The sequence below is a fragment of the Lycium barbarum genome, chromosome 10, assembly GCF_019175385.1.
Source record: "Lycium barbarum isolate Lr01 chromosome 10, ASM1917538v2, whole genome shotgun sequence".
NCBI lineage: Eukaryota > Viridiplantae > Streptophyta > Magnoliopsida > Solanales > Solanaceae > Lycium > Lycium barbarum.
Genome location: NC_083346.1, coordinates 3,542,951 through 3,565,982, shown reverse-complemented (window position 1 = coordinate 3,565,982; position 23,032 = coordinate 3,542,951). Strand labels below are relative to the sequence as shown.

Here is a 23,032-nt window from a genome sequence, read left to right as displayed (position 1 = left end):
GCGTATCCTTGATGTATTGATCCTACCTTATTAATCGCACAAAAATAAGTAGGGTTCTATATAAAATATTGATGTTTCGGGGTCGCGAAGCATGATTAATCTATGGTCAAAATACGTTAAAAAGTGTAATGGAAGAAGGGTTAACTAAAAGAGTTGGAAAAAAAAAAAACACAGGCACTATAGCGCAGTAATTTACTGTGCTATAGCAGTTAACGGCTCCGTCTCCGTTACTGCTATAGCGCAGTAAAATACTGTGCTATAAGTAGTTTTATAACTTTTTTTTTATTAGGGTGTTTTGGTTCAAAATGATTTTTCTAGGGGTATTGTGGTTCTGGAGCCTGAAAACAATACTCGAAAAAATAATAGTGAAATATGTCAACGTGTCAAGTCAGTAGTATCTCTTTGTCATGAAAGTGTTTTAGTCACTTGAGTGGGACCATTCATCTAGTGACATCATGTTCAAGAATGTTGACATCACAATGACCTAATAATATGTTAAATTTTCTTAAGTTTTAATTTGTAGTACTTTTGTTTTCTTATTTGGGAGTTAGGGGATATCATTTTCTTGCCTACCATTATTTATTATACAAACTATTTTAGATTTCAATAGTTAATCAATGTTTTGAGCAATCCTCAATTAATTTACATATTAAAGAAAAGCTTCTTGAAAATAACTTTCTAAATTACCTTATAATTTCTCTACTTGTCACTACCATAATCCTTTAAGTTTTATCTAGAAAAAATTTACTTGCCAATATGAAAAATTTGTGGAGGATATTTTTTTATCCTATGGCTATTAATTGAATACTGAAAACAATTGAATCATACAAATTCAGTGAATATTTTCATGAACGGAAAAAAGGGATTATACATGAAATATATTGTATTGTGGGACATTTATTTTTATGTCCGAATTGGACACAAATCATATTTTGGGACCATCATTCAAACCATATTTGCGACAGGTAAAAATTTACACGTATATCCACTTCGAAATAAATTTCTGAAGTTAGGATTGACAAAGCCTAACTTTTCAAGTTTTGTATTACTAAAGTTAGTACAGTCCATGTTTGATGTTTAGTCAGGGGCGAATCTATATAGAAAATTTGGGTCACGTGAACACATGGTCATCCGACAAAACTCGGTATATTATGTATATAATCCTTAAAATATATCTGATATTAACTGAAGGAACACATGGTCAAACTAAACTGTGTGAAGCACTGGTTAAGTGTCGGTTTAATACCTTGAGGTTGTGAGATCAAATCCTACTAAATGCACTTTTGTGTCTTTTTTCTTAAATTTTTTTTACTAAGGTGAACCCATCATCTTGAAACCCTGGATTCGCTTTGAGTTTAGTAATGTTTGAAGTTCAACCGTGCAAAATTTTAGATACTGCATATCTCAAGTTGTCCCGAAATGGGCAAACGTGTTAATAATGTAGAATATCCCATAAACTTTTACACTATTTATTGCGGAATATTATGGATAATTTTTTTTCTACGGTAAGTTCACAAAGATGTCATGATGATCCAAATTTTGAGTTACAAAAATAAAGGTCAGGCCCAAGCAAACTTTCTATTGTTTCAAAGATAAAATCTGAAATAATGGGCCCACTATATAGAATCACGTAATGGAGTTTGGTAGCTCCACTCGCTACCTTAGCCACGCGCGTGACGGGCCTGGGCCCACAACAAAATTGAAAGATGAAGATGGGGCCCACAATAAACTGAAGAGATGAATGTAGGGCCCATAACCACGAAGTCACAAAATCACCGTGAGTTTTTTTATTTATTTGTTTGGTGTTCGGTATCCGTTTTGCAGCCTGATTATATTTGGATTCGAGTTTTATAGGGCTCATTCGAAAGAAGCGCTCGCTATTAAAAAATTTCTGATGATTCGAACCAGAGACCTCCAATTAAGAGAGATCATTCAGTAAGTTAAAGTATAGGCTGCCTAAAGTATAACAGACAGAAATATATGCTGAGTTATGATTGGTGGTCAAGTCCTTGTTTTGACTTTTTATTTGCTTATTTTTTAAATTTATTTATCTGTCCTTTTTGTTTTGTTTAGAGAAAAAGTATTTGGCTTTGCGCTTCTTTCGAATGAGCCCTATAAAACTCGAATCCAAATATGATTTCAGGCTGCAAAACGGATACCAAAACACTTTTTCTGATGATTCGAACCAGAGACCTCCAATTAAGAGAGATCATTCAGTAAGTTAAAGTATAGGCTGCCTAAAGTATAACAGAGAAATATATGCTGAGTTATGATTGGTGGTCAAGTCCTTGTTTTGACTTTTTATTTGCTTATTTTTTAAATTTATTTATCTGTCCTTTTTGTTTTGTTTAGAGAAAAAGTATTTGGCTTTGCGCTTCTTTCGAATGAGCCCTATAAAACTCGAATCCAAATATAATAAGGCTGCAAAACGGATACCAAAACACTTTTTATGATGATTCGAACTAGAGACCTCCAATTAAGAAAGATGATTAGTAAGTTAAAGTATGGGCTGCCTAAAGTATAACAGACAGAAATATATGCTGAGTTATGATTGGTGGTCAAGTCCTTGTTTTGACTTTTTATTTGCTTATTTTTTAAATTTATTTATCTGTCCTTTTTGTTTTGTTTAGAGAAAAAGTATTTGGCTTTTTCTAACTTTTTTTAGCACTAGGAAACGCGTTGGCTTCTTTTTTCAATTTCATTTTGTCTTCTCGTTGCCTTTTCTTTTGGTGGCTAAAGTTACGTGGAATGTTATAAAAGGAAGAGAGCATATTTGTGGTGAATTTCAAATGAATATACAAGAATAATAATAACTATGCCTCAATTTATTTAAAGAAATAAAAATCACCGGTTATTCTTTGGTAAATGACTTATAAATTTCAAAGAGTATATTTGCCCAACTTTAAAATTTGGGACAATCTAAACGATGACCTGGGATACTGTACTCATTTAACTTAAAATCTTAAATTAGTCTATGTACCTTAAAGTTTATAGAAACACAATGTACTTATATGGATTAAGTTGTGTAGATTAGAAACAAAATGTTAAGAGATTGTGAAGCAGTGAAAAGTTTTGAAATCATGTTCGGATAACGTAAATATATCTGACCTCATCGCAATTTGCAATGTGTCAAAATTTATTTCATAGTTTCACACATATAGTCTTATTCAACTTATTTTAAGCTTGAGTAAGTTTTACTTTTGTTGCTATAATGGTAGAAGGAATACGAAAACCAAATGTATTATTTTCAAAAGAAAAGAGTAGAAAATAAATCTTTTGTTTTGTCAAGTTGGAAATTAAAGAGAGGACTATCAAATGTTGCGTTGTTGCGGTGGATTGATAGGCATTCTTCCATCTCTAATTTTTGGATTAAAGAGAGGACTACCAAAAGTTCTCACACCATTAAAAGTATTCAACACCTTATAAGTAACTTTTTTTTCGTTTTAGTTACTAATAGGGTATTTTGTTCACACACCCAATAATTATAACTATATAGAATGGAGATGAAATAAAAAAAAAAAAATTACCAACACAACAAAAAGAATGATATCGAATTTTTGTTATGACTTTTGCTAATTCTGTAGATTCAGTATCGGCAAATCAATCATCAAAATTTAGGTAGGCAGCAGGTCATGACATACGTCAACACAATAATAAATATTTTGAAAAACTCGGACTTAAATGTAATTAAGAAATGCAAGTTGGTTGACATATAAAGAAACTTTCAAGAAATTCAAAATAATGCCTACATCAAGGCGAAGCCATAATTAATAATTTAATTAACTGTAGCTTCTTTGTGCATGGGAAGGAAAAATGGCTGGCTAAGTGATACTTTCATGTGTTTTCTTTTCCTACCAGAACTAACATCACTATAAAAATAAAAAATAGAAATAATTATTAGCGACCAACAACTTCTGTCATCAGACGGCAAATATTTGTCGGCAACCCCATTTAATGATGAATTATCAAAAAAAATATGTTAGCTGTGGATTATTTAACAATAATTAGTGACGAATTTTGTGCGAATATCTTTTGCAGTGAATAATTAATTTATATGAAGGTTCTATTTGACAAATGCCAATATTCCCCAGCAGACCATGTGAATGCAAAATATTCCAATATATGCGGCTTTATAAGTAGTCTTCGTTCACATTTGATACAAAGAAAGTGTTTCTTCTTTCTTTCTTTCTAGCTATTCTCTTTTTTCTTACTTATTGTCCCGTGTTGCTCATTTAAAATAAATAAATTATCCTGCGTATATTGTTGATTTGATACAATTTGTGCACTAAAACCCAACTTTAGAGGGATTGATAAACTTGAACTTTAAATCGTAAAAGCGAAGTTTTAAGAAAGTTAGAGTTGAAAATTGATTCAACTGATCTCCGATATTTTTGACATAGAGCATAAAACATAAGTAAAAGATTATTAAAACTTCAATAAACACTGAATGTTGAACTCATACTTTTAAAAACGCTACGGATGAAATGCTAGGAACTTACAACGAACTTGAAAGTTTAAATGTGGATATGCCTCGGATTATATTGTCCTTAAGTTCACCTTAATTGGAGTTGTTCCTTTCTTCGTAATTTGGTGCTTTAAAAGGAGGATGTAGTTAAGAACGTAACATAGAACTTCATCTGAATATAATAATTTTTTCTCAAACTTTGTTTATGTGCTAAACATGTAATAAGTACAAATAATAGAGTTTAAATCTGATAATTCAAATGGTTTGTGGTAGAATTCTAAACTCGAATTAATTAGAAATCAAGTAACAATGATATAAAAGGAAAAAGGAAATTCTGTCTTACAGGTTGTCGCCTATTGTGTTATGTTGTATTGTATTGTGTTGTTAGTTTATACACAATGTTTGTTTTGATTGTTACTTTAATTTTATTGTAGCATATTATTAAATCCATAGTTATGTAACGACAAAAAGTCTCATTTTATGTAACAACCGATTTGGTGTTATTGCGTCGTTACCTTATTTATTTTTTCTCATTTTACCTTTACTTATTATCTAATGACCATATTTTATCCTTTATCATACATTTTTATAATAGCTCTACGTTGTACCCTACTTTTCTTGTAGGTTTGTCCTTCAAATTGTTTATGTCTAACATTATGTAACGACGAAAAACGATACAATCTACCCAAACATTGTATTCATCAAAACAATACGATGCAATATAATACAACAATACGAACCCCTCCGTCGAAAAATCACATTGTATATACAATTAAAAATATTAATCAGGTATATTCTTTCTGATGAAAATTCTGCTCCGCCACTGCTGTGACGATTGACTTGCGGATAAAGTCATCGATGTGATTCATGTACTGTTATCTTTTTTATTCATGAATGATTTTGAATGCCGCGTTATTTAGACTTGAAATTGTACTTCATCAATAACTCCAATTTTTGAATGTTACGTGGAGACCAAAAAGGGTGATAACTTTAATAAGAGTCTTCAAGATTTTGCTTTTTAATTTTGGTGTGACATTAATGATTCTTTTCGATTGAAAAAAAAAAATAGATTATCGTTTCCGCGTATTCATAGTCATAATTTGGCCTTAGTTGCATGTCTTGTTTACATCTATTCTTATGCAAAATCTATTATATCCTTTCTTTTATGCTTTTTGGCTGTTTGACCAACTTGCCACTAAATAAGGGTAGAATGCCTAGTTCTGAATTAAATTTCATCGTCACTGAAAAAGTAAAAGAAATTACACGCGTTTAGCTATGAAAAAGAATCAGGCACCGATGTGAGTGAGCGTGTTGAGACATAATAAAATTAAGTATCTCAAATAATTTAGACTTTTAGATGAGATGGTCACACACTTCAACACATATTATTTAGATTCAATTGAATATTAAAAAAAACCGTACACAAACAAATAGCTGGCTCTAACAAATTTTCGCGTGTGTAACTTAATTGTTTAATTTACTTGACATAAGAGAATTTTCTAGTTTAGCAGCAACAATTACTCTAAAACTATTTCATTTGCAGGCTGAAAATTCTGAGCGAAGCATTATTGTATTTTTCGGAATCCGTGGTAGAATTTTTAGCTCCATCACTGGCCGCTAAGTTGCATATCCAATATTCCAAGTCAGTCAGTCAACTTAACATACTATTGCACACACTTTTTTTTGTTGGTGAAAATGATTTCAGAACTCAACTTTGTAAATGTGTAATTTTTGACTTATTTAGTTATATATATAGTTCGAGGTCAAAATAATAAATGTGTTTGTAGACGTTGCTTATTGGTCGTAGCTTTACTTTTATCGACAATGTATGAAAAAATGAACTTGAAAAACGAAATTTTGAAGCTAGTCTTCTTGCATGAGAAAGAAAAATGAAGAGAATCAAGATAGCTCTTTATCTTTGTTCACACCATCTTGGTCGTGAATTTCTAGTAGCTATTGACTACAGAACTTTAGAGAATTAAATAAAAACTATGACGTGTAGATAATACGCCCAAATACATAGATATTTAGAAATTTGAACTATACGGAACCTAAGTGTTAAATAATGTTACACAAATAAATCAAGTACTAAAGCAAAGTGGAAAAATGACAAAAATCACAAATACACTATCTTGCTGACCAACAACAGTTTCGTTTTATTTCCAGCCAGTGAGGTCAACTGTATGAATTCTTATTAGATCATTAACTTTTTTGCTGGTAAATGGTTAAAAATCTATAATTCTAACCAATATTTTTGCGCTGATACCGTTGCAAGACTAGACTGGTATTAGGTGACTCATGATCAACATATAAAGTAAGGTTGTCCATTACTCCGTCACTCTCTTTTATGCCACACCCTAAAAAAGTCCGAGATTATAAGATCAACTGCTGATCCAAGATGGTAGGGAAGAGAATCCCCGAATCAGAGGCACATATATGTATATATATAAAAGTCTATTTTTCATGTAAATTTAGATATATGTTCATTGGTCTGCGCTTGATGTCATTTAGTAAAATAATGGTTGATCCACATCTTTTCCTATTAATTTTATATTACAAAAAGTCACAGATGCAATAGAGTAAGTATTTACTTATTGGCCTTATAACAATTTTTCTATAATTTACCAAAAGTCAATATCCTTGATAGCAGGTCTAGATAATTTAACCTTAAAAAAGTAGTGTTTTAGACAGTCCAACTGAAAAGACACAAGGAGTCAATCGTACCGTCTAATAAGTACGTAATTAGCCCTTAATTTCTTAGACTTGGGGTTGTTGTAGTCAAAGTGGATAACATTGGATAATTCAAATCCTTTATAATTCAACGTAAAAATAACTAAATTTCACCTAAAAAAATTACATATTTTCTTATAGCAATAATTATTTAAAAAAAAAAAAAACGTGCGCAAGAAATTTAGAACAATGAATGGATCGATTATGAAACACCTGAATTTAATTTCTTGCACATCTGATCCCTAATTCTTTTTCATTTTAGGGGATCACGTTGAATGGATTTTGACCTCATAACATTATGTCAAGTGGTAAATGAGTTTACGATGCGTGTTTATGATCCACGATAAGTTTTTTTTTTTAGTTATTTAATCTTAAGAGTACAATGACATACCAGGAATCCTACTGTTAGTGTGTTTTTAAATTTTATGTTAAAGCAAACGCAATTAAAAGACAATTTTCAAGTACCCCACACGAATATCTGAATTATTTTGACTTCTCAATTTGCTATTTTAATAAAACCTTGTTAGAAATGCGACTCATATTGACGCTTAATTTCTCCGTCATACAAGCAGGTGTAGCTGCTGTATAATATATTCTAGGTCAGTAAATCAGTCTATAAGCGTAATATATTATTGATAATGCTAGTCGAAAAGAACTTTCGTGCTTTTTTTCTCTCTTAACTCTTACATGATTTTGTGACATTCAAATTGTTTGAATTTTTCATACCAAAAACGAAGAAAATTATTTGGTTTGGTAGCTAAGTGACTTAATAAGCATGCGCATGTGGATCCAAGGTATCTCAAGTGGAATTCTTTTTTTTTTCTTTTTTCTTTAAAGCTTTTTGATATTGTTAAGTCAAAACAAAGTTATGAATATATATCAAATTAGTGCAGTTAAAAATAAATAAAAGTTAGAGAGTAGTTAAACCATTACCTTTGAATAACTGCTTGGCTTATGGAGCAATGATATGATGATGCCACAAGTACTAAATATATGCAATAATAATGCATAAATCAATGATGCTATAAGTGTTAAGGCTATACGTTCTGGGATATAAATCAAATATTAGCATTTTTCTTGTTTGTCCTTGTTTTTTGTTTTTGTCTCTTTCCCACGTCTCATCCGTATTCATTTTCATTTTAATTCTGTTTTATATTTTTCTCGATAAACTTTTTTTTGCGGTATTCGTGAATTAAAATTATTTTTGAAACAAACTATATAAACGGATTTTGAAGAAACAAAACAAGTTTTTGTTTTACAAAGGACTTGATAAAGGAATTGCTACGAATCTTTGAGATTCTCCCCCTAAAACTAAGAATCTTAGGTATCCAAATAGATATTATTATTTGTATTTTGAAACAAAAATGCAAATCATATTTGAGTTAATAAGATGGAAGCTTATAATGCGTGAATCTCGTGTAAAATAAAAGTTTTCAAGAGGTTCAACTTAGGCTTTAATTAAGTTGTGTATAATTTTTTCAGTTGAAAGCGAAATATTATATAAAGTATTAACAGCTATCTTTGCAATCCTCAATAAAAAGCATTAAAATTGTACAATATGGGCATGATTTTCAATATTCCCCTCTAGATAAGTAAGTTTTATGACAAAATTTCTTCAAAATTGACAATAGTCGCATGATTGGAGTTTGGAGCTTAATCAGTTTGTTAATCAGTTTTAACAAACTTTTAGGAAAATAACTAATCTAAAGAATAATCTAGTATCAGCTGGAACAATATTTTCAACAGTATCTTTGAATTTGTACTTTCTTGCTGTAATATTCTAGCATCTTTAATTCTTAGTTGGAAGTTATGATTAGGTTATCTATTTGCTTGATTTATCAAAATAAGCAATCTGCGAATCATCTTGTAATTACCTTTGTCGTTAGCAAATTATCTCGTATTTATCCTTATTAATTACTAAGCTCCAATATGAAATAGATGGCGAGTACTCTTGCGTCCAAATAAATTCTTCGAGAGATATGATCAAAAGTCACCCGTTAACTTTTTACTATAGTTTAAAGTTACCTAGAGTCTAATGGAGGGTAAAATTGCTTAATTTCGAATATTATGGAAGCGAATTTGACCTTTTCCCCAAATTAAAATACAATACTAGTATAACTTTGGGGTAGCTATTTTCCCTAAAATTTCAAGAATTATATTGTTTTTGGAATAACTACAAAATGCAAAAGATTCAAGATAATTCAAAGCTTGTTAAGGAATTATGATATAAGAAATGCTATATTCCCACTAACTACACATTGCATCACATGTGAAGTAGCTGCATACTTCATCTTTGATGCTGAGCTGATGCACACTAGTTTTTGTCAAAATCTGTGGTCCAAATTTTATTTTTTATAAGTATCACAGGCTCTCTAATGAATAAATTGCATTTATATATTGCAGCGGAGGCAGATGGTTGTAAGTGGATTCAACTGAACTCCCTTTGTTGAAAAATTATACAATGTAGATAGGATAATTTTGTTTTTGCACACACACTATATATACGTATGTGTGTGTATGCCAACAACTAATATTACTAATATTCTCGTTGGCATATCAATTTTTATTTTGGATCTCCTTGTTTGAATTCCTGACTCAGCCCTGTTTATATATATGCCAACAACTAATATTACTTATTCTTAATTATGCATTAAATAATTCATATTCATACCTCTAAGTGTTCAATAAGGTTGCTTCTACCCGTATATATAATTCCACACTAATCAATGATTAATATGCTCTAATCTATGAGATGTGATATCTTCATGATTATTTATTTATTTTCAATTTTTGTCTTTTAGTTTTTGGTTGGGAATTGAAAGGGTAGCTAGGGAGTTGTCACCTTTACATCCAACTTGAGATTTAATTGTATAAATTACGTGATAAAATTTTATGTAATTTGACTTTTGTTTCATGTAAAGTTATCCCATGTATCAACTTTAAACAATCATTTGACAATAAGAAAAACAATTTATTAATATACATCTTTATCAGTTAGGTATAATAGCTTTTATTTATCTAAGGAAATATTTTTGTCCATATGTGAAAGCTTTCTCAAAGGCAATGACATGGTAATTTAACAGACATCTTGAGTTCGAACTCTGGGAATGAAGTCATCTTTAATTGAAAGCGCTTTCTTCCGAAAGTGAAATTTTCGATGTAAATTCATATTAGTTGGGCCAAATTAAAGCGAGTATCAAATATTGGTGTGAGAAACCAATTTTTCTTATGATTAATAAAAATAATTTTTACACAGTATAGCCATCTATCAAAATAATTGTTGAAAAAGTAGTATTTTTTGTATATTGATGATACTATACATTTTTATTACATAATTGGTGCAAGTTTTTTGTATATTTAACTAGCGGATGTCTCAAATTTCGGCCTCACAGCCAAATGTATTAAAACCCTTAATAAAATAGCACAAATAAATTGAAAGGGATTAAAGGATTTATTTTCAGATAATTTTACTGTCACTAATGTTGTTAAGTGGAATGACATTCTTGTTTCAAAATAATACAGTTGATATGTTTCATATCTAAGATCATCTTCATATATTGGTAATCTAGTCAATTCGCCGTAGGTAATTACGTAATTTACAAAAAAAGAAAAGGAAATAGACTAATCTACTAATTGTCAAAGTACAAATTTTGACCATCTACTTAAAACTATTTATAAGTCATATGCATTTAGTATGAAAACAAGAAAAGCCCTAATCTTGATTGAGATATATTTACTTTTCAATCGGAGATTTAAATATTACACTAATCTTATAACCTGCATTATACCAAACTATTGTAACATGAGAACTGCTCCAATACAATATTACACATGGAAAAAATATTTACTATGCATGTGATATAAATTAATTCATTATTGTTAGTTATGACACTACCTACTAACATGTAAATATCAATGCGGAAGCACACATGTCGTTTTTTCTTATATATACATATAATCATACACACATAAATAAAGAAAATGTAATAATGATATTGACAATAATAAGAGTATAGTGGCAGTAGTAGTAAAAGAAATTACAAAAATAAAGTTGTCGTAACTCGTAAGTTGTAGCGACTAAGGGTACTATAGCTAAGTGTCAATTCAGTTGTAATGAAGACCGTAGTCCATATATAGGCGCACGGATAGGATTCAATTTTTAACAAAGACAGAAAAGTATGTAAGTTTTTTATTTGTATAAATTTAAATAGACTACTCGAGATGGACAGATGGTCACAAGTAATTCTATACTATTGTTAAATTTATTAAGAAAGGTATTAGCATTATCAAGTACGTACTGCTCATTGCATGCCTCCAATAAAATTTATGAAGGACAAATGTTAAACGATATTGTTTTAAATTTTCTCTCTCTTGAATAATGAGAATATTTTAGCAGTTAGTGTATAGCTTTCTTCTGTATTTTTGCCCTATTGAAAAAAAGGTCAAAATCTACAATATCGTTTTGTTTTGTTGAATATGCCTGAATAGTCACTCAACTTATAATAATAGATCATTAAAGTCACTCAATTTTGTTTTGTCTTTCAAAAGTTATTCAATTTTGCCTAGTTAACTTTTATGATCATCCAACTTTACCGAGTTAGCTTCTTTGCCTAATTAATTAGCTTCCATGGTGATTTAGGCAGAAATAAAATTTCCAGTACCATTGAAAAGAAATCTAAAATATAATAAAATCACAACAACAACAAAGTTGAAGTTTTAACAGTGGCACATATATGCTGCTACTAGTCAGCGGAGAGATTGTACGAAACAATATAATAAAACCACAACAACCAAACAAAAAAAAAAAAAAAGGAGTTTACCTTCTAAGGAGTGACCCTACAATAAAATTATTATCAGATAAACACAAGTAATTTCTCATGAGTTAGTGAAATTAGTAACAAAAAGATTTTGTGAAATTAATAACAGAAAAATAAGAGAGGTAATTTGTTACGACAAATAAATTTACATCGATATTAAAAATTTCTTTACACTGTCAGTGACACGAGCAAGACTGTGCTTCGTTTACTTGATCTTCATCCTCGTGAAGGTATCGGCTCCATTTGACTATCATTTTTCTCCAACTCCAGTCTTTCTTATGCATTGTGGAGTAGGTAAATTATTCTTAAACTAATGTTTCTCTGTTGGGCCTACGATCAGTAGCAGCTGTGGCCCGAATGATCAGTAGCAGCTGTGGCCCATTACATTTTGGTTATGTTAGTTTGGTATTGATTTAGGCCCAAGTCAACTTATGACCCGGGTCCAACTTGTAATAAATATATAACCTCTCCTAAGTCATTTTCAGATTTTTAATAAGAAAAGAAAGGGTTCTCCCTTTTTCTCTCTCTCCTTCTTCACCCGATTAGGGTTCTTCATTTCAATCAAGGATTCGATCGCATATGCTTGATATCGAATCTAACATGGTATCAGAGCCTGGATTCGGTTCATTCAATTGATTAGCCACCGTGCGGGCTTACCCTCGAGAGAAATGGTTGAGTATTTGTGTAGATCGCAACTTCCGGTTTCATCTGGTTTTTGGGTTTGATTCTTCAGGTTTTGTGAAGAAAATCGGTAACATCTCTCCTTGCTCACACTCGTATTCGTTTATTCCCATCGAACGCAGCTTTATTTGATTTCTATAGCTGAAAATTGGTTGTTTAGGACTCAGTCAAAATTAGGGTTCATATTGTTTCTTTGTTGCATATTTCCAACACGATATCGATTACTTCATGGCTAACCTCAGTAATCCCGTTGCGAACAGTGGCAACACGGATAATACTCGAGGTTTTGAGGAATTCACCATAGATTCATCGCATTCACTTTATGTTCACCCTTCCGATAGTCCTAGCAGCCAATTGGTTTCAATACCTTTTAATGGAACTGGTTTTGTTCATTGGCGAAGTAGTATGGTGACATCTTTATCTGCCAAGAACAAATTAGGATTGATAACTGGGAAAATAGCTAAACCTGGCACTAATTCACCTTTGTATTCATTTTGGGAAAGGTGTAACGACATGGTAAAAGCCTGGATCATTAACTCCTTAACTAGAGATATTGCTATCAGTGTAATGTGCCTTCCCACTGCTAAAGAAATTTGGAGTGATATAAATGACAAATTTGGTCAATCGAATAGTTCTAAATATATCCAAATACATAGGGAAATTAGTTCAACCTCTCAAGGCTCCTCCGATATTGCAACCTATTTTACAAAGATGAGGAGTCTCTGGGATGAGCTGTCCTCAGCTTATGTTGGTCCAACCTGTTCTTGTGGGGCACTTCATAAATTCATAGAGGACCAACATCTATTTCAGTTCCTTAGTGGTTTAAATGACTCCTACTCAACAGTGAAAAGTGGAATCATGATGTTGTCACCCCTTCCCTCTATTAGCAAAGCTTACTCACTTCTCCAACATGATGAAAGCCAGAAAGAATCTCACCCCATTAGTCATGGTTTTTCTGGTGATTCAGCTTCTTTTTCTGCTTCCACTAGTTCTCATAGGACTTATAATCAGAAGGTGAATTTTGATCCCAAAAGGAACTCGTCTAGCTCAACTTCACTATTCTGCAAGTATTGTAAGAGGCCTGGGCATGTTATGGAGAAATGCCACAAACTCCATGGCTATCCACCTGATTTCAAATTCACAAAGAATAAGAAATCAGCTTCGTGTGTTCAAACTGATAACTTCATTCCACCTGGAGTTCCTGGCAGAACTCTTGAACCACCTACATACAATGCTCCTGATTCTCCAGTCTATGTGTTGAACAAGGAACAATATCACCATCTCAGAAATCTCTTCCAGCATACTCATTTAGTTCCCAACCCTGGTCCTGCTTCTGGAGAGTCTCCAGTAACTCATGGTCATGCCAACTTTGCTGATGGAGATTTTGCTCACTTTGCAGGTGTGTGCAATATGCCTGTTTCCCAATATCCTGCAGTACATTCTGTTGTAAATTGTTTATCTGCTCAGTTAGGTAGAGGTAGAAGTCCTTGGATATTAGACTCAGGTGCCACTAATCATATGACCCCACACAAACATCTTTTACATGATATTCAACCCTTGTCCAGACCTTACCTCATCACTTTGCCCAATGGATACAAAGTGAAAGTTGTTTCAACAGGATCACTGTCTTTGAAATATGATATCACTTTGGTCAATGTCCTATTAGTTCCATCTTTTCAGTTCAATTTGATTTCCATTTTCCAACTTATATCTCAATTACATTGCATGGCTGTTTTCAGCATTTCCTCTTATTTCTTACAGGGCCCTTCTCTGAAGAGGCAATTGGAAATTGGTAAAGCTGACCATGGTTTGTATTTTCTTTTACCTGAACTTAGTGATACATCCCATGATCCTATTAGTACTGTCCCTAGTATTCTCCATTGTAATGTTTCTACCACTAGTTCTGATTCTATTATTTCCCATTCCCCAATCCCTCATTGTAATATACCTTCAACAATAAATAAAATGGATCTGTTTTGGCATCAGAGACTTGGGCATATGCCTTTCAACACTATGAAGTCCATACCTTCTTTATCCTCTAAAATCTCTCAGAAACAGTCTTTCATCTGCCCTATATGTCCTATGGCCAGACAACAGAGGTTACCCTTTCCTTCTAGTTATATTAAATCATCTGCCCCTTTCCAACTTGTCCACTTAGACACCTGGGGACCCTATAACACTAAAACCTATAATGGCTTTAGATATTTTGTTACCATTGTAGATGATTTCTCCAGAGTCACTTGGACCCATCTACTTTCATCTAAAAGCAATGCCTTTTCTGTTATTAAGGCTTTTGTCACTATGGTTAAAGTCCACTTTCACTCCTCTGTTCAAACCATTAGATCAGACAATGCTTTTGAGTTGGGGGGCAGCCATGAAGCCACTAGTTTCTTCAATGAGTCTGGAATCCTCCATCAAACCACTATACCTCACACTCCACAACAAAATGGGGTAGTTGAAAGGAAACACAAGCACTTACTTGAGACCTCCAGAGCCTTGCTTTTCCAATCTAACTTACCCACCAAATACTGGGGTGACTGTGTACTCACAGCCACATACATCATCAATAGGTTACCTTCAACAGTTTTAGGTTCTATTTCCCCTTTTGAAAGATTACACAATACTCCTCCTCCTTATGATCACCTAAAATCATTTGGCTGTCTTTGTTTTGCTTCAACACCAAAACCTGGCAGGGACAAGTTTCATCCTAGATCAACCCAATGTGTCTTTTTAGGCTACCCATGTGGCAAGAAAGGTTACAAATTACTGAATTTATCGAATCATTCTATCTTCTTCTCCAGAGATGTACTCTTCTATGAGCACATTTTTCCTTACTCAACCTCCTCACACCCTTCTGTCTTTCCTCCTGCTGCTCCTCTTTCTGATCCTCTTTCTGATGATACCCTTCCTCCTATTCCACACTCTTCACCTGCACCTATCACTCCTGCTGTTCCTTTATCTGATGACCAGGTTGCAGAGCCTCCTCCTGTAGCCCAAATTCCTCCTGTTTCCTCTATACCTGTTATGCCTCCTGCTCCTTTACCTACTAGAACTTCTAGCAGAATCCACACTAGACCAGCCTTTTTAGATGATTACATCTGCAACACTGCCCAATCTCAACCTCAACCTCCATCTGTATCCAAGGTTTTTCCAACTGAGTTGCATCTGCATGAACCTCAGTTTTACCAGCAGGCTGTTTCTCATCCTGCCTGGCAAGAGGCCATGCTACAAGAATTTAAGGCACTTGAAGCAAATCAGACTTGGGATATTGTTCCTCTCCCCCCTTCCAAGAAGCCTATACCTTCCAAATGGGTCTACAAGATCAAACAGAGATCTGATGGCTCTATTGAAAGGTACAAGGCCAGACTGGTCATTAGGGGTGACACCCAAAAGGAGGGGATAGATTACACTGAGACCTTCTCTCCAGTTGTGAAATTTACCACCATCAAGTGTCTTCTATCCTTGGCTGCCAAGAAAGACTGGACTGTGTATCAATTAGATGTGAATAATGCATTTTTGCATGGAGATCTTCATGAGGATGTATATATGAAGATCCCCCTTGGTCTTCAAGTCTCCCCTTCTTCTTCATCATCTTCTCCACTGGTTTGCAAACTTAAAAAGTCCCTTTATGGCCTCAAACAAGCATCTAGGCAATGGTTTTCCAAGTTGTCTGGGGCTCTGTTGAGTAGAGGCTACATTTCAAGCAAGAATGATTACTCTCTATTCACAAAATTTTCTGAAGGTTCTTTATCAGTGTTAGTTGTGTATGTTGATGATATTTTACTTGCTGGGGATAATATACATGAGCTGGACAGTCTCAAATCCTTCCTAGACTCTCAGTTTCGAATAAAAGACTTAGGATCCATTCACTATTTTCTGGGACTGGAAGTGACCAAACACTCCCAAGGGTATTTAATGTCGCAACACAAGTTTGCCACTGATCTTCTCCAGGAGTTCCACTGTGACCATTTTTCCACTGTTGTCTCTCCCTTGGACTCTTTGGTCAAACTCACAGCAGACATGGGTGAACCAGTGTCTGATCCCAGTGCGTATAGAAGACTTGTGGGCAAACTCAATTTCTTGCAGCATACTCGTCCAGACATATCTTTCTCAGTGCAACACCTCAGCCAGTTTCTACACTCTCCTCAAGTTCCACACATGCTGGCTGCCATACATGTCCTCAGATACATTCAAAGGGATCCTGGTCTAGGCATTCTTTTATCTAACTCCCCTGACACTTCACTGCTGGCTTATAGTGACTCAGACTGGGCTGCTTGCGCTCAGTCTCGCAAATCTATTACTGGGTTCTATATCACCTTTGGGGGCTCTCCAGTTTCATGGAAAAGCAAGAAGCAACCAACCATATCTCTCTCCTAAGCCGAAGCTGAGTATCGAGCACTGCGTAGCGTAGTTGCTGAGATAGCTTGGCTGATTCGTTTATTTGGTGATCTTGGCTTGTATTCCCTTAGTCCAGTTCCTGTTTTCTGTGATAGTCAGGCCGCATTGCATATTGCCAAGAATCCAGTGTTTCATGAGCGTACTAAACATATAGACATTGATTGTCATTATGTGCGTGACTGCCTTGCTAATGGTCTCATCACCCTTCATCATATCTCTACATCTTCTCAGCCTGCTGACATTTTGACTAAGTCTCTTGCAGGCACTACACATCATCCCATCCTTTCCAAGCTTGGACTGGCTTCCCCCTCCAGCTTGAGGGGGGGTGTTGGGCCTACGATCAGTAGCAGCTGTGACCCGAATGATCAGTAGCAGCTGTGGCCCATTACATTTTGGTTATGTTAGTTTGGTATTGATTTAGGCCCAAGTCAACTTATGACCCGGGTCCAACTTGTAATAAATATATAACCTCTCCTAAGTCATTTTCAGATTTTTAATAAGAAAAGAAAGGGTTCTCCCTTTTTCTCTCTCTCCTTCTTCACCCGATTAGGGTTCTTCATTTCAATCAAGGATTCGATCGCATATGCTTGATATCGAATCTAACATTCTCACTTGTAATCGTTAATTGATAAAACCACGTGAATAAATAAGATTTGAATCAATCCTAACATTTATGTAACAAATTAGCGAAAAAAGACAAGTACGTTCTGAAAAATAAAGATGGACTTGTATGATGATCAGAATATAATTAACCTTTCCATTCATTTATGTAAGGGCAATATATTCTGATTTGTGCATTATAAGAACAAAAGAGTTTTTTACAACAAAAGTAGAACAAATATTTGATATATATGGGGCTTTCGTGTTTTCTCCCCATGTACTTTTTTGACTTTTTATTCTTCTTCACTGCATGTAATTAACAACCAAAACTACTATTAACAAAAAGTGACACAATCAAAAGAAGAAAAAAAAAACAGTTTTTAATTAAACTCCGCATATCGAATAAACTTATATCACAAGAGTTGCTCAAACTTCCAACATTCGTCAAATGTGACATTATTTGTCATGTCACTATCATCGTCAAGCAAGAAATCCAACGTACTGCTGAAATCATTAATTTCCCAGCCAAATCCCATGTTATTATTTTCCATTGGCCATTCATCAAAGCTTGGCAAAAACTTCAAATCTTCAAGAATGTTGGATGATGATGATGATGAAAATGAAGATGATGATGTTGATGGAGTTGATTCTTGAGAAGTAGGGACTAAAATTTCATGGGGTTCAATCAATGGAACCTCATCTGTACAAAAGCCATTATTGTTGGCTTCCACTATGATTGAGTCAAAATTATTAGCGCAACTTGTCCCTGTGTCATTATTATTGTTGTTGTTATTCTCGTCGTCTTCAGATTTGATCTCTGTAATTGCTGATTGATCAATTGGACTACTTTCAATATCCTTTTGTGGCATTAATATTTCTTGAATTTTTTCCTGTTGAATTGGCTGATTTTCTTGTTCTAATATGTTTGCTTGGTCAGTAGTAGCAGTGGAGATTGGCTTGTGAGTGACTGGATCAATTCCCATTTTCTTCAGCTTCTTCTTGATGTGTGTATTCCAATGGTTCTTGATTTCATTATCGGTTCTTCCAGGTAGATGAGAGGCAATTTTGGACCACCTGCAAATAATATTTACTCAATCAGATCATCGAGAAGCATTGATTGGTAACTCAGAATCTATCGTAAGTAACCTATTATAAGAGGTTAAATATATCGGTTGCGTAAAAAATCCTTAAAAACGGTCAAACCCGTAAAGAAAGAAGAAACCTCAAACTAAAATGACATATTACCCTCCATAGATGAAGAGAGTAAATTTTTATTATGCTGGTATCTTGTGAGGGGGTCCATTTTCCCACTTGGCTAATAACAAAGAGTCATTACTAGGTATAGAAAATAATAATAATTGAAGGATAACAATGACACACTGAAAGGTACACAGTTGAAGAATGGGTGCCTGAAATTGAGTTAAAGGTGTTGTCTACCACTTGAAAGTCACTCTTTTTTAATTTATTATCTTCTTGAAGTTTTAAAGAACTCCACATGAAAATTATGATCCACCCAAAGAGCTCCAAATAGACATAGCACTTCTTTAATAAGTACTATACTTTTCACACATGTTTTTGAAATATTCAAATGTCAAAAGTGAAAAGTATTTTTTTTTAAAAAAAAAAAATTGTTTTTATTACATAGGGGGTAGGAAGGGGAAATGGAAAGAGGATTACAATGTGGGGATTCGATCCCTCACCAATAAGATGAGAATTCATGTAGCAAACCAACTGAGCTACTAGATCCTTAAAAAAAAAAAAAGTGAAAAAAAAAGTGTGAAATAATTGGCATGTTTTTTTTTTCCAAATATAAATAATTTATTTACCTATTGCCAAGTTGAGCATGAAGATCAATAACCATCTTTTCTTCATATTCTGATAAAAGACCTCTCTTCAAGTCTGGTCTTAAATAATTTGTCCATCTCAGTCTACAACTCTTTCCACACCTCAAAAGCCCTGCACCATAACCAAAATCTCCTCAACATACATAAAAAATAATAATTATAGTATTACTATTTACTATAATCAAGTTATACTTTTAAGTAATTCACTTGCTTTTGATAAAAATTGGACCAATTATGGGAATGAAAACAATCATTGAGACCACCCCTTCTCATTTTTCCACATTATCCCACTAAAGAACATTGCCTTTGGATTAAGGGTGTATTTGGTACGACGGAAAATATTTTCCTCCATGCCAAAACATGCCTTGAGGGTCAACCAATTCTGTTTTTTAATATATATATTTCTCTTATCATCGGTGCTATCATTTCTGTTAAGACCTGTTGTGTCTAGTCTGAATTTGTCAGGGCCTAATGCAGGCTGACGAATTAAAAGATGAAATGAGAGAGACCTGCTAGTTTAGGGACAGCTCTCCAACAACATTGACCATTGTTGAGAATGAAGTTAATGAGCTTCTTATCTTCCTCAGCAGTCCATGGACCTTTCTTCAATCCAACTTTGTCACAACAAGGTTGTCTCCCCATAATTTCAAGAAAATAGTAGCAACCAAGTTCAAGAAAATATATTGTTTATCTTACTGAGAGGAACAAAATTAGAGCTTTGTTTGATGAAAGAACAAGAAAGACTTGGGAATTTTTTTAAGAGATGAAGAGTAGCCTAACTCTTTAGCCAACTAATGTATAAGACCAGCACCCAAGGCCACCTACTTATATATAAAAAAAAATCACAACCAAGCACCCACCCCCCTCCCCTCTTATCCCACCCCCACTACCCCAGTGGGGTACCACACAACACCTCAAGAGAAAACACGGTTATCAATGGAATTAAAAAAAATCTATTCATTCCTTTAACGGGTTTAGCACATATACGACGAATTCATGATTTAAATTTTAATATTTAAGATTTTGAGTTTACCCAAAATTATAAGTTCAAGACTTAAATTTACATCCACGGCTAATACGTTAAAAGAATAATTATTTTATTTGCTCATTTTAACTTCATTACGGATAAATAGAATTTTCGATGGACGTTTGTGACTAAAATTAGTCAGAAATTTATCAAAAACATTATCGACAAGTCAAGTTTCGATAAATTTTCGACTGGACCTCTGTTAAAAATTCCCATGTTTTAGAAGCGCCTTCCGTAAGAGATAACCTGCTTTATTTTTATAAATAATTATATATTATTCTATCTTTTAAATGATCTGATAGTCCGACGACTCTGTGTAAAGCATTTAATCCTTTTTTTTTTTTTAGTTTCTTTAATTTATTTGTCCTACCAACACGTGTAGTTCAGCCATGCAGCGCGTCCAAGCGCGTGGTATTGTCACCTTCAGAAAGCGCCACCTCAACACACCCCTCTTTTTCTCTTTGCTTGAGCTTGAAGCATAAAGTATGGAGAAAATACTCAATTCTCACACACCTCAGCAAGAAAAGAAGAACAAAATTGCAAATTTCAATAAAGTACTATTAACTTCCGTGAATACCCATTTAGGATAAAGTTGTTAATTCAAAAAAGAGAAAGGGCCAAATATACTCTTGTACTATTTAAAAAGCTCAAATATATCCTTCGTTATATTTTGAGTTCAAATATATTTTTCCTCCGTTAAAATTATTCAAAGTGAACACTAAATTTTACGTGGCACTGACAAGCTAGTGACGTGGACGCCACGTGTCATGCCATCTCACCACCCAAACCATTTACCTCCCTCTTCTTCACCCACCACACCATCACCTCCACCTTCACTCCCTCTGCTCATCTTCTCCTCTATACAGAGAGGGATTCAAGAGCAACCAAGGCAAAAAACGAAAAGAGAAACAAGCAATAGCGCATCGAGAGTGAAGCCCTCATTTACAAAGCCACTTTATCAATTAACAATATTAGTATCATCTGAATACTAGTACAAAAGAAACTATTGATGCAATATCTGATTAATTAATCAACTATGCCTCAATGCTACATTAATTAGTTGATAAAACAATTAAATGTTAAAAGTCATTTTATTTTTTGATCAACTGCAACTAATTGCAACTTCATTTCGAAGTAAAAATTGCTCGGTCAGAGAGTGAAGGTGGAGGTGGTGGGGTGGTGGTGCTAATGGTGGTAGTCGTGGGTAAAGAAGGGGAAGAGGGAGGTAAGTGGGTTGGGTGGTGAGATGACATGCCACGAGGCATCCATCTCACGGACTTGTCAGTGCCATGGAAGATCTGGTATCCACTTTGAACAATTTTAATAGATGAGGAATATATTTAGGCTCAAAGTATAACGAAGTGTATATTTGCCCTTTTCAGTTCAAAAAAATTACATCCATTTGATGTTATATGGACATTGTCTCTTTTAAGAGAAATTTATGTTATAGGTCATTTTATAAAAGTTATTACCATTAATATCGGAACTTTTTTAGAATTTTCTAAAGTAATAGAATATATTAGCCAACATCTAAACGTGATTAATGTCCCCAAAATTAGGTATTAGTTCTTTTTCTAATTATGACTTATATCCTCTTTCTCTCTTATTCATAAATGATGGATCAACTTTAATTCTTTCTATATATCTCTTTTTCCCACGAAATTATGGATTGAATAAGTGAATACATTTTTTTTTCTCAGTCAAACTAAATTAAAATTGGGGTCTAAAATATCTTTTATTCTCTTTTTCGCTTTCCTCTCTTCCCACACGCCTTAATGTATCACAAAATTAGGGATTGAATGCCAAACTGCCAGAGAAAGCATATTTCATTTTTATTTTACTGGTAATTATATAATATTTCAATTATATTATATTATTACCATATTATATAATGTAAATATTCATTTATATAACATATATACTGTTTACACGTATATTATACAAAATATACGAATTGTATATGTACAATATAATACATGTAACTAAACAAAATATATCATACATAGTAATATTTAAATATGTGCAGTATATTTGATAATACCACTTATATATGATTTATCGTATATATTTTTGAAATAGAAAATACATAAGCACCACTATATAATATGTGTAATATCCAAATTTAACTTTTATTTTATTTAAAATATGACAATATGAAAAACAAAGACACTAGAAAGGAAAGGACAAAAACGAATTCAGCTAATATAAAAAGAATAGTAAGAAATAAAGAGATTAGAAAGAAGAAAAAAAAAAGAATCTTCAAGAGACAACCATTAATGTCATTCGTTTGTTTTAGGAAGTAATTGGAAAAAAAAAAAGGGGAGTTTATTTATGTTAGATACGTATCCCTTATGGATTATGCATGGGAGAAGAGGGTAACCTTTTTTAGGAACTAGTTGAGAAAAAGAGGAACTTATTTTGACTACTTATGTATATTAATATTTATGCTAACAATATGTAATGATATTTT

General features: G+C 33.3%; 1 protein-coding gene across 1 annotated transcript; it reads right to left on the bottom strand.

Moving 5' to 3' along the window:
- Positions 1-17,825: 17,825 nt before the first annotated feature.
- Positions 17,826-20,329, bottom strand: LOC132615547 (transcription factor MYB20). Its single transcript, XM_060330150.1, has 3 exons — positions 20,045-20,329; positions 19,518-19,647; positions 17,826-18,765 (listed from the first exon to the last, which is right to left on the bottom strand). Exons 1-3 carry the CDS (start codon positions 20,175-20,177, stop codon positions 18,105-18,107), a joined length of 924 nt encoding a protein of 307 aa, XP_060186133.1. The 5' UTR covers positions 20,178-20,329; the 3' UTR covers positions 17,826-18,104.
- Between the last annotated feature and the right edge of the window lie 2,703 nt (positions 20,330-23,032).